Here is a 12,811-nt window from a genome sequence, read left to right as displayed (position 1 = left end):
CATACTTTTACTGATACGTGTAATTTTCACTGTAGTAGGCCAAGAGTATTTACACAGACGTTACGAATACCTGAAAAAGTTAATTGCACTGCTTACCTCCACTCCGCTGTTCCACATGTAATGGATGCCGTCGTGGTGGTTGGTACTGACATTGTTCATGTGTTCGGCCATGACAGCGGACATCCAGTGGACGAGGCCCCCCTGGCCCTGTCCTCCCGCGGGCCCCCCACACTTGCCGTGGCCCCCGGACACCCCAGGGCCGCCGCCACCACCCCCACCGTGTTGGCTCCCCTCCCACACGAACGCAGCTTTCTGAAACACAAATGTTACCGATATTTACTCAACATATTTTGTCATATATCATCTAAAAACATTACTGATGTCAGAATTCACTGAAAAATATTATAATTATATCATTCTTATCGTTATTATTTATGGTCTAAAAAAAGTTTGAAATGCAGTCAAGTCTCAGACCTGTCTAGAGAGCACACTGTTTGGGGAGACTTTCTCCTAGGCATGTACTTCGGGATGTTAGCGCCAATGCGCATTGTGCAAATAATTACAGATACAGAAAATTATAATTGTATGATCATTTGCTTAGTGTATTTGACTAATGCTGATGAAACAATAATTTTATTTACATATCACTGGTTTTATGTGAGTGAAGAAAAAACGTGGTCTTTGTAAATTTATCATTTTGAATTTAATGTGTTCACCATCTCCCCCATTTCAACCCCCAAATAAACCAGTGCGAGTGATATTCTAATCTTTTCTCAGGAGAAGAAAAATCGATTCCCTTATTGAATCCACGAACAACTAATGCGCATTTTATACAATATAAATAAATGAACTCTTGACTATTCGACGAGCTTGACCAATAACCCCTAAAACTACAAAAACCGACACCCGAACTGCATTTTCTTGCTTGCGAGATGCACGGTCCACGACACGTAGGTGTGAAGCGTAAATGTATATCAATATTGGTTATGTAAAATGGACACATAGAGAAATAATATTTTTTTTATTATAATGAAAATTGTGGCTATTACTGAGTTTGGATTTACATATATTGACGTTTTCTGTCAAGGCTTATTTATTTAATTGCCGAACCTTCTGAAAGAGGCATTAATAACCTTGGGTATACGGCTAGATCGTCAGTATGACCTTCTAAAAACTAATTAAACTGAGGTCTTTCAGACTTTTACGACAAGAGGAACAAACATAAAGTAAAGTTGTGAATAGTTCTAAATAAATGTAAATGTGGCGTTAGACAAAATTATTGTTACCAGAACAAGCAATACTGAATGATCTGTACATAACCGATGCTTTTAAAGGTTCTGAAAATACATCAGTACAACTATTCGTAAACATAGCTCTAATTATATATATCTTACAAAACCATGACGAGCAAACCATTATGTTGTAAATTTATTTTCTGTAGTATACATCAGTTTAGGAAGTAAAACCCTTTCTGACCCTGATGTATATTTCCGACCAATTAGCAATTCGCAGGGGAACACAGCAAGGGAAAGTGGCAGGTATTAATAGCCAGGTAAGAATGATACAATATGTGTAGCTGAGTTCTATAGTTCATTGTCTTCTTGAGATGTCCTGCTGACAGAAATACAGGCAGGATATAAATGTATACATGCCACTGGTACGGCAGATAAAAGAGGAATTGTGCCACCCTACTGAGTTACAAGTTTTAGCGACGCTCAGCCAAATCCCATGGCACCGTCATCACGTGCACCACCACAAACTCGATGTTTGCTTGTACAGAAATTCAATTCTTTAGGCCGGTTCGTTCTTGACACACAGACAGACATTCGCTAACGCTCAGCCAACAGGTGTTATGGATGGGATTGAAGTTGTCGATTCCGTAATGAGATCTGAAGCACGGAATATGAGATGCAAACTCCATCTCCGACATCTCAGTTGAGACTGGCCGAGTGAAATAAAAATTGGCGGGAAACTGGAGCGGGTGCGGGTGCGGGTGGCTGCTCTCCGGTTGCATCGCGGCGCCATCGCGCCAACTCTCGCCTCGGCACGTCGTGTCGCGGTGACTGGTGAACGGTGATCGGCCAGTCACCACAACCGGAGTGGACGTATGTCCGCGCGGATCACCACGGTCCACCGGTCCCTCACTATCACACGTCTATCTACATCTGCGACACGTGGTTACCCCGGCCATTACTTAACCGAGCTCGACACAACGCAAATACGCGTTAAACATCGTCCATCACTTCCTACACTAATGAACCAATCTGCTGTACCTCGTCAGTGTGACAGGGTCGACGTCTTCAGCAGACCTCGTACGGTAATCCGGGCAACAGGTGGAATATGTGCATCGATTGTTAACACAGGGACGCAAATACGCGTTAAACATCGTCCATCACTTCCTACACTAATGAACCAATCTGCTGTACCTCGTCAGTGTGACAGGGTCGACGTCTTCAGCAGACCTCGTACGGTAATCCGGGCAACAGGTGGAATATGTGCATCGATTGTTAACACAGGGACGCAAATACGCGTTAAACATCGTCTATCACTTCCACGAATGAACCAATCTGCTGTACCTCGTCAGTGTGACATCGACGTCTCGCAGACTCGATACGGGAACAACAGTTATTAAACATCGTCCATCACTTCCTACACTAATGAACCAATCTGTACCTCGTCAGTGTGACAGGGTCAGGCAGACGAAATACGATTGTAAACACAGTACTTAAACATCGTCTATCACTTCCTACACTAATGAACCAATCTGCTGTACCTCGTCAGTGTGACAGGGTCGATGTCTTCAGCAGACCTCGTAAATCAGGAAGGTGGAATATGTGCATCGATTGTTAACACAGGGACGCAAATACGCGTTAAACATCGTCCATCATTCCTACACTAATGAATATCGTCAGTGTGACAGGGTCGACGTCTTCAGCAGACCTCGTAGGTAATTGAATATTGTGCATCGATTAACACAGGGACGCAAAATACGCGTTAAACATCGTCCATCAACTTCCTACACTAATGAACCAATCTGCTGTACCTCGTCAGTGTGACAGGGTCGACGTCTTCAGCAGACCTCGTAAGGTAATCCTGGCAACAGGTGGAATATGTGCATCGATTGTTAACAAAGAGGACGGCAAATACGCGTTAAACATCGTCCATCACTTCCTACACTAATGAACCAATCTGCTGTACCTCGTCAGTGTGACAGGGTCGACGTCTTCAGCAGACCTCGTACGGTAATCCGGGCAACAGGTGGAATATGTGCATCGATTGTTAACACAGGGACGCAAATACGCGTTAAACATCGTCCATCACTTCCTACACTAATGAACCAATATGCTGTACCTCGTCAGTGTGACAGGGTCGACGTCTTCAGCAGACCTCGTACGGTAATCCGGGCAACAGGTGGAATATGTGCATCGATTGTTAACACAGGGACGCAAATACGCGGTTAAACATCGTCCATCACTTCCTACACTAATGAACCAATCTGCTGTACCTCGTCAGTGTGACAGGGTCGACGTCTTCAGCAGACCTCGTACGGTAATCCGGGCAACAGGTGGAATATGTGCATCGATTGTTAACACAGGGACGCAAATAAGCGTTAAACATCGTCCATCACTTCCTACACTAATGAACCAATCTGTTGTACCTCGTCAGTGTGACAGGGTCGACGTCTTCAGCAGACCTCGTACGGTAATCCGGGCAACAGGTGGAATATGTGCATCGATTGTTAACACAGGGACGCAAATACGCGTTAAACATCGTCCATCACTTCCTACACTAATGAACCAATCTGCTGTACCTCGTCAGTGTGACAGGGTCGATGTCTTCAGCAGACCTCGTACGGTAATCCGGGCAACAGGTGGAATATGTGCATCGATTGTTAACACAGGGACGCAAATACGCGTTAAACATCGTCCATCACTTCCTACACTAATGAACCAATCTGTTGTACCTCGTCAGTGTGACAGGGTCGACGTCTTCAGCAGACCTCGTACGGTAATCCGGGCAACAGGTGGAATATGTGCATCGATTGTTAACACAGGGACGCAAATACGCGTTAAACATCGTCCATCACTTCCTACACTAATGAACCAATCTGCTGTACCTCGTCAGTGTGACAGGGTCGACGTCTTCAGCAGACCTCGTACGGTAATCCGGGCAACAGGTGGAATATGTGCATCGATTGTTAACACAGGGACGCAAATACGCGTTAAACATCGTCCATCACTTCCTACACTAATGAACCAATCTGCTGTACCTCGTCAGTGTGACAGGGTCGACGTCTTCAGCAGACCTCGTACGGTAATCCGGGCAACAGGTGGAATATGTGCATCGATTGTTAACACAGGGACGCAAATACGCGTTAAACATCGTCCATCACTTCCTACACTAATGAACCAATCTGCTGTACCTCGTCAGTGTGACAGGGTCGACGTCTTCAGCAGACCTCGTACGGTAATCCGGGCAACAGGTGGAATATGTGCATCGATTGTTAACACAGGGACGCAAATACGCGTTAAACATCGTCCATCACTTCCTACACTAATGAACCAATCTGCTGTACCTCGTCAGTGTGACAGGGTCGACGTCTTCAGCAGACCTCGTACGGTAATCCGGGCAACAGGTGGAATATGTGCATCGATTGTTAACACAGGGACGCAAATACGCGTTAAACATCGTCCATCACTTCCTACACTAATGAACCGATCTGCTGTACCTCGTCAGTGTGACAGGGTCGACGTCTTCAGCAGACCTCGTACGGTAATCCGGGCAACAGGTGGAATATGTGCATCGATTGTTAACACAGGGACGCAAATACGCGTTAAACATCGTCCATCACTTCCTACACTAATGAACCAATCTGCTGTACCTCGTCAGTGTGACAGGGTCGACGTCTTCAGCAGACCTCGTACGGTAATCCGGGCAACAGGTGGAATATGTGCATCGATTGTTAACACAGGGACGCAAATACGCGTTAAACATCGTCCATCACTTCCTACACTAATGAACCAATCTGCTGTACCTCGTCAGTGTGACAGGGTCGACGTCTTCAGCAGACCTCGTACGGTAATCCGGGCAACAGGTGGAATATGTGCATCGATTGTTAACACAGGGACGCAAATACGCGTTAAACATCGTCCATCACTTCCTACACTAATGAACCAATCTGCTGTACCTCGTCAGTGTGACAGGGTCGACGTCTTCAGCAGACCTCGTACGGTAATCCGGGCAACAGGTGGAATATGTGCATCGATTGTTAACACAGGGACGCAAATACGCGTTAAACATCGTCCATCACTTCCTACACTAATGAACCAATCTGCTGTACCTCGTCAGTGTGACAGGGTCGACGTCTTCAGCAGACCTCGTACGGTAATCCGGGCAACAGGTGGAATATGTGCATCGATTGTTAACACAGGGACGCAAATACGCGTTAAACATCGTCCATCACTTCCTACACTAATGAACCAATCTGCTGTACCTCGTCAGTGTGACAGGGTCGACGTCTTCAGCAGACCTCGTAAGGTAATCCGGGCAACAGGTGGAATATGTGCATCGATTGTTAACACAGGGACGCAAATACGCGTTAAACATCGTCCATCACTTCCTACACTAATGAACCGAATCTGCTGTACCTCGTCAGTGTGACAGGGTCGACGTCTTCAGCAGACCTCGTACGGTAATCCGGGCAACAGGTGGAATATGTGCATCGATTGTTAACACAGGGACGCAAATACGCGTTAAACATCGTCCATCACTTCCTACACTAATGAACCGATCTGCTGTACCTCGTCAGTGTGACAGGGTCGACGTCTTCAGCAGACCTCGGACCGCAATCCGGGCAACAGGTGGAATATGTGCATCAATTGTTAACACAGGGGTTGTACATAATATAAACTAATAGCAATGCATAGTCTAGCCTAGGCCGCGAAGACTCACCTACACATTAACTACGGAACCAGGAAATTACACCTCTGTCAAAATTATCCTCTAAACATTCTCAGAGGCTTTATCAGAATTCACTTCAAGAGTGGGTCATGGATTTGGGTTTTGAAAGTTTCAATTAATTGGGTTCCATTTCGAACACAAAATGTGTGGTGAATGAAGTTGTCAAGGCCCCCGGATAAAGGTGTCTACGTAAATCCCAAATACAAAAACTGACGTCCAGTCAGACGGGCTCATTACTCTTGATTCCAAGCAGATAAACCACGTATGAGTTTCACTAAGTCGACTAATTTCTCTCCCCGACCGGACCACTCGATTCGGACGACAGAATTATGCAAATGTCTCCGAATGTCGCTAAAGGCCGGCTAAAAGCCGGGGCGAAACGTTGAAATATGTGTTGTCGGACTCAATAATTACTAGGCCGAATTCAGAGCTGATGAGGCAGCGAGAGTGTTAACGAGACTGTTCGATGCGGGGACCGGGGAAAGCCGGCGGTGATGCGGGCGATACTACGTCTCTCCACAGCCGACCTCTGTCCATCAACTGGACCCGACCATCCTTCAATAATCGAGTCAATCGCTAATAGTGGAACTGTGAAACACCTGTACTCAGTACTTACCTCACCGCTAATTCCATAAACAAAGTACGAGTGTGTAGGATGCGGGACTACAAAACGCGCTTGTCTACACGAAGACAAAATAAATAATTGCATGTTCGCGAACGCACCTGTACGTCAGACGTCCCCTTAGTCATAATTAAGATCATGCGAGATCATATCTGCAGTTTTACTCTAATAACCCTTCCACATAATCAAAATACCGAACTGTAATTTTTTTATAAAAAAAAAGAATTTCTCCAAAGTAATTTTCTATCAACGATCGAGATTAAGCCTGCTTACAGTTTAAAAAAACTAAAGCGGACTGGAATAGGGGTTCTTAAAAAACGTGCAAGAAAAAGTTCGTCCTTAACAGCACGTGTAATCCTTGAACAAAGTACATAGACGAAATAACTTACTTATATATCAAGTATGTGTTAATATAACATATTTAATTGTAATATTTGACAGTGATTTAAATGCATTAATCTATATCTACTTATAAGTTAGTGGTTAGGATCAATAAAGTCAGAGGGTTTTTGTCTTAGTAGTGACATTAAAACATGATTATGCTTCAATGGACACACCAAAGGGATATTTAAAATAACCACTTTTTTCAATGTAAACCTTGAAATTTGACAATTTTTTAAGTACTTAAAAACTAATGTTAAAATATGATATTTAATGCAATCAGACAACAATTATTTAGCGTATAGCTTTAGGTGTGAAAATATGTGTAACTTATTTAAATGTACTCGTATGTAACAAAATAGCGCTGACTTTAATGACGTCAGCGTGTACACGAGTACATAGTGAATATTTAATATGGTGAAAGTTTTTTTGCTTCAATGTAATATTGCTATGTTTGAATGTTGATTGTTGGTCTATCATTAAATTTGATCCAACATAACAGCCAGCTCTACCCCTCACTGTGTACATACATTTTGAAACAGCGCAATATACCATAACTGCCAACACAACAGCCAGCTCTACCCCTCACTGTGTACATACATTTTGAAACAGCGCAATATACCATAACTGCCAACACAACAGCCAGCTCCACCCCTCACTGTGTACATACATTTTGAAACAGCGCAATATACCATAACTGCCAACACAACAGCCAGCTCCACCCCTCACTGTGTACACACATTTTGAAACAGCGCAATATACCATAACTGCCAACACAACAGCCAGCTCCACCCCTCACTGTGTACACACATTTTGAAACAGCGCAATATACCATAACTGCCAACACAACAGCCAGCTCCACCCCTCACTGTGTACATACATTTTGAAACAGCGCAATATACCATAACTGCCAACATAACAGCCAGCTCCACCCCTCACTGTGTACATACATTTTGAAACAGCGCAATATACCATAACTGCCAACACAACAGCCAGCTCCACCCCTCACTGTGTACATACATTTTGAAACAGCGCAATATACCATAACTGCCAACACAACAGCCAGCTCCACCCCTCACTGTGTACATACATTTTGAAACAGCGCAATATACCATAACTGCCAACACAACAGCCAGCTCCACCCCTCACTGTGTACATACATTTTGAAACAGCGCAATATACCATAACTGCCAACACAACAGCCAGCTCCACCCCTCACTGTGTACATACATTTTGAAACAGCGCAATATACCATAACTGCCAACACAACAGCCAGCTCCACCCCTCACTGTGTACACACATTTTGAAACAGCGCAATATACCATAACTGCCAACACAACAGCCAGCTCCACCCCTCACTGTGTACATACATTTTGAAACAGCGCAATATACCATAACTGCCAACACAACAGCCAGCTCCACCCCTCACTGTGTACACACATTTTGAAACAGCGCAATATACCATAACTGCCAACACAACAGCCAGCTCCACCCCTCACTGTGTACATACATTTTGAAACAGCGCAATATACCATAACTGCCAACACAACAGCCAGCTCTACCCCTCACTGTGTACATACATTTTGAAACAGCGCAATATACCATAACTGCCAACATAACAGCCAGCTCCACCCCTCACTGTGTACATACATTTTGAAACAGCGCAATATACCATAACTGCCAACATAACAGCCAGCTCCACCCCTCACTGTGTACATACATTTTGAAACAGCGCAATATACCATAACTGCCAACACAACAGCCAGCTCCACCCCTCACTGTGTACATACATTTTGAAACAGCGCAATATACCATAACTGCCAACACAACAGCCAGCTCCACCCCTCACTGTGTACATACATTTTGAAACAGCGCAATATACCATAACTGCCAACATAACAGCCAGCTCTACCCCTCACTGTGTACATACATTTTGAAACAGCGCAATATACCATAACTGCCAACACAACAAGAGTACAATTAATTACCAATTTCTAGACACCAAAGTCATCAGGATAAAACAGCGTTGAAACATTGCCTACACAATTAACTTGCCGAGATATTTTGGCTAGGAGGTGGAGAGCCATGTTCACACAACACACGAGTATCAGTCATAATAACTGCCGCTTAGTACTAAGAACAATGAATACTACTACTGTACTTGTACACTACACTTTCATAAAACTACAGTATTACTCAAGGTTACACCATGACCAATTAGTGTAAACTTTTATTTATAAAATTAACTACTTTTGGTATACACCTTATAAAAATACACTGTTGAGATCAACACACTCTTGTTGACATAATTAATGTATTATAGTATGTCAATAGGTGAACACTTCTAATTAATGTATTATAGTATGTCAATAGATGAACACTTCTAAATATTATGTACTCGTATTATAGTATGTCAATAGATGAACACTTCTCATTAATGTATTATAGTATGTCAATAGGTGAACACTTCTAATTAATGTATTATAGTATGTCAATAGATGAACACTTCTAATTAATGTATTATAGTATGTCAATAGGTGAACACTTCTAATTAATGTATTATAGTATGTCAATAGATGAACACTTCTAATTAATGTATTATAGTATGTCAATAGGTGAACACTTCTAATTAATGTATTATAGTATGTCAATAGGTGAACACTTCTAATTAATGTATTATAGTATGTCAATAGATGAACACTTCTAATTAATGTATTATAGTATGTCAATAGGTGAACACTTCTAATTAATGTATTATAGTATGTCAATAGGTGAACACTTCTAATTAATGTATTATAGTATGTCAATAGGTGAACACTTCTAATTAATGTATTATAGTATGTCAATAGGTGAACACTTCTAATTAGTGTATTATAGTATGTCAATAGGTGAACACTTCTAATTACGCTCACGCTCTTTAGTTACGCTCTAGTCAATCACGACTACTCTTTTTCAGATTGGCTCCTGTCCTACCTCCTGCCTATGTATCCTGCACTATCAGGACGATTTCTGCACGATCAGGATGAATTGCAGTCTCATTGGCAGTTCAAAAATCTGTCCCGTTGACCCGAATCCTGCACAGTGCAGTGAACAGGTATTTCAGATTCGCTATTTTCCTACCTCCTGTCTAGGTATCCTGCACCATCAGGACGATATTCTGCAGGATCAGGATGAATTGCAGTCTCATTGGCAGTTCATAAATCTGTCCCGATGACCCGAGTCCTGCACAGAGCAGTGAACAGGTATTTCAGGTTCCGACGCCCCAATTGTGGCGGGACAGTCGGCTCTACAAAAAATAGTCCACGGATTATGCAACTCTCACTGACGCCTCCACAAAAACCGATTCCGGTCCGGTCACTGACCTACAGCAACATTCACAGTTTTAATTCTAACCTTCGTTTTTGGCCCGGTAGTTTTTTGGATGGACGCGGGAGACCGCGATTATGCAATAGTTTTTTACTTCCTCGTCATCCTCTTTGTTTTTTGCCCCGTGTTTGTAAACACTTCGTGTTTTTGTTACATCGTGTGCCACGCACTTCCCCGCCCCCGCCTCCCAACCTCTACCAGTTTTTTGTTGTTTATGTATCGTTAAATGGATCAGTAGGGAATCATATAGTCTACAGATTTGTTATGTGTTTACATGTGTTATCTAAATTTGTCGTTTGTAAAGTAACCTGCCTAACATATGTACAGAGACGTCTTTTAAATTTCTATTACAAACTAACTTTGAATGTCGTAGCAAAAGTGGTTACTATTACTGATAATATAATTAATCAGTGTCACAGAGCTAATGTAAATGTCAACTATGAAGTCTAGTAAGTATCTCTGGTTCAGCTAAATATCCAGAAACTAGCAACGTAAGCAGACAAATGATTTCCAGAAATACACAGCTACGACTTTAGTTATAGTATTAGCAAATAGTGACTGCGGCTGGATGCAGGTAGTTTTATACAAATACACGTAGACCCCATACACACGATTGAAGGACACTAGGACCGGCCGCATTTTCTTCATATTAGTTACTAAATGCACCTACAAAGTCAAAACAAGATTTTCGTTATTTATAATTTTATCCTAAAGTGGTTAGTATATAAAAATTTAAACATAACAGAATATACTAAATGAGTATAATAGACTGAATTATCATAGAGTGTTTTTTGTCATGAGTCTAAGGCGTTGTCATGAGACAGGGCTGGGCCCAACCCTCTCTGCTCGTGAGTGTGGCGACTACCTGACCTTGAGCAGCAACTCCTATTTGCTGATACTGTATAGTCTATTGAAGTCAAATTTTAAGCTCTATAAACCGTCTCAAAGATTTCAACCTCTAGTTGTGGCCTCTAAAAGGCATATTACATCATTTAACCTCTTGAAGATCTCGGTCACCAGAAACACTAGGTCTTCGATAAAATATACATACAGTAATCTACAAAGGTGTGGTATATTTATCATTTAAAGCAGTTTTTAGGTATTTCGTAATCAGGTTTACAGAAAATCAGCCGAGGATAATGATATGCAATGTTTACAATATGTTGGATAATACGCGAAAAGACTAAAAAGGTAGTTGTGATTTTCAATGTATTTAATTACAAAACATACACATTAAAATTCATAAAACAAATCATTCGCTTAAGCCATAGATCATTAAAACCCCGCCATTATTTATACATATTGTGAAGATCACATTCTTATCTTTACCCCTACTTGGTGCAAATACATTGTGGAGGAGTATTCAAGAAGTTTAATTTTTCTGTCTCCAAAAAAATGTTTTGAAGGGAAATAATCTAAAATAAAAAATAAAAAACAACCCAAGTACAAAACCGATAGAACCACCTTTCAGTGTCATCATCCGATTCCGTGCCAAACATGGTTGGTGCTATTGTCTTCTTTCTCCTACCGCATTCCAAATTGCATATTGAAGCACCGAAAATAAAGATGTATCTTTTGACACGTCTAGCATCCAGCTCAGAGCTTCAAGATTACTCCGAACAAAATACGGAATGCTTTTGTCGCAATTATAAATGTTGCTTACATTTTACACTCTTTCAGAATTTACAAAAAAATATTAATATTAGTTACTTGAATAAAAAATGTTTCCATTTGTGAAGTGCTTGGATTAACGTTTCATCTCAGGTATATCAACAGTGGTTCCATCAGTTATACCCACATTAATGGATCGTACTGGTCACTACATCGAGTATACTATTACTACGCATCTCGACAATTACTTGAAGTATGTTGCAGAGATACGATACGTTTACGCGGGGAACCGAGTTCAAGTCGGTGCATTGAGAACAAGGGAAATTGGAAAATATAAAAATCTCAATTATGGAAGATGGAAGGTTATTGCAAATTGTGCCGGCCGGAGAAGGGCCTCGGCAGAGGAAGCCGCGGCGGCACCTTTGTCACCGGAGTTGTGACCAGATGGAGACATTACCAGAGTCACTACGCCGCGGCCGGGCGGTAATTGCGAGTTGCCGTACGTTAATTATCGCACTTTTATTCCCAATTAAGTGATTTAAATAAAAACTAATAAACACGATGTAGAGTAGGACGGCGGCAGCAGACGGAGTAGATTGATGGAACGGTGGCAAGATGACACCGCAATGTTACATACACCGACACGTCTTATCTCACGGTCCGGTGTCATCTGGAGCCGGGCTGGGGCATTATTGGTGCACGGTCAGAGCAACAATCGACCTTCGAGGTGCAATCATACAGGCCAGGAGACGATGAGGAGTAGGACGGCGGCAGCAGACGGAGTAGATTGATGGAACGGTGGCAAGATGACACCGCAATGTTACATACACCGACACGTCTTATCTCACGGTCCGGTGTCATCTGGAGCCG

The 12,811-nt window shown here is 42.4% G+C and overlaps 1 protein-coding gene across 2 annotated transcripts in view; it reads right to left on the bottom strand.

The window, feature by feature from the left end:
* LOC124361728 (zinc finger protein rotund-like) overlaps nt 1-12,811 on the bottom strand; it is a 476,333-nt gene that overhangs the window by 264,401 nt on the left and 199,121 nt on the right. For both annotated transcript variants that reach the window (XM_046815673.1, XM_046815674.1), the window contains exon 2: nt 97-312. In XM_046815673.1, the coding sequence (XP_046671629.1) occupies nt 97-312 (216 nt within the window). The remainder of the gene's footprint in view (nt 1-96; nt 313-12,811) is intronic.

The sequence above is a fragment of the Homalodisca vitripennis genome, chromosome 5 (assembly GCF_021130785.1).
Source record: "Homalodisca vitripennis isolate AUS2020 chromosome 5, UT_GWSS_2.1, whole genome shotgun sequence".
Taxonomy (NCBI): Eukaryota; Metazoa; Arthropoda; class Insecta; order Hemiptera; family Cicadellidae; genus Homalodisca; species Homalodisca vitripennis.
The sequence above is the reverse complement of the archived record's forward strand: the minus strand, read 5'-3'. Positions and strand labels throughout refer to the sequence as shown.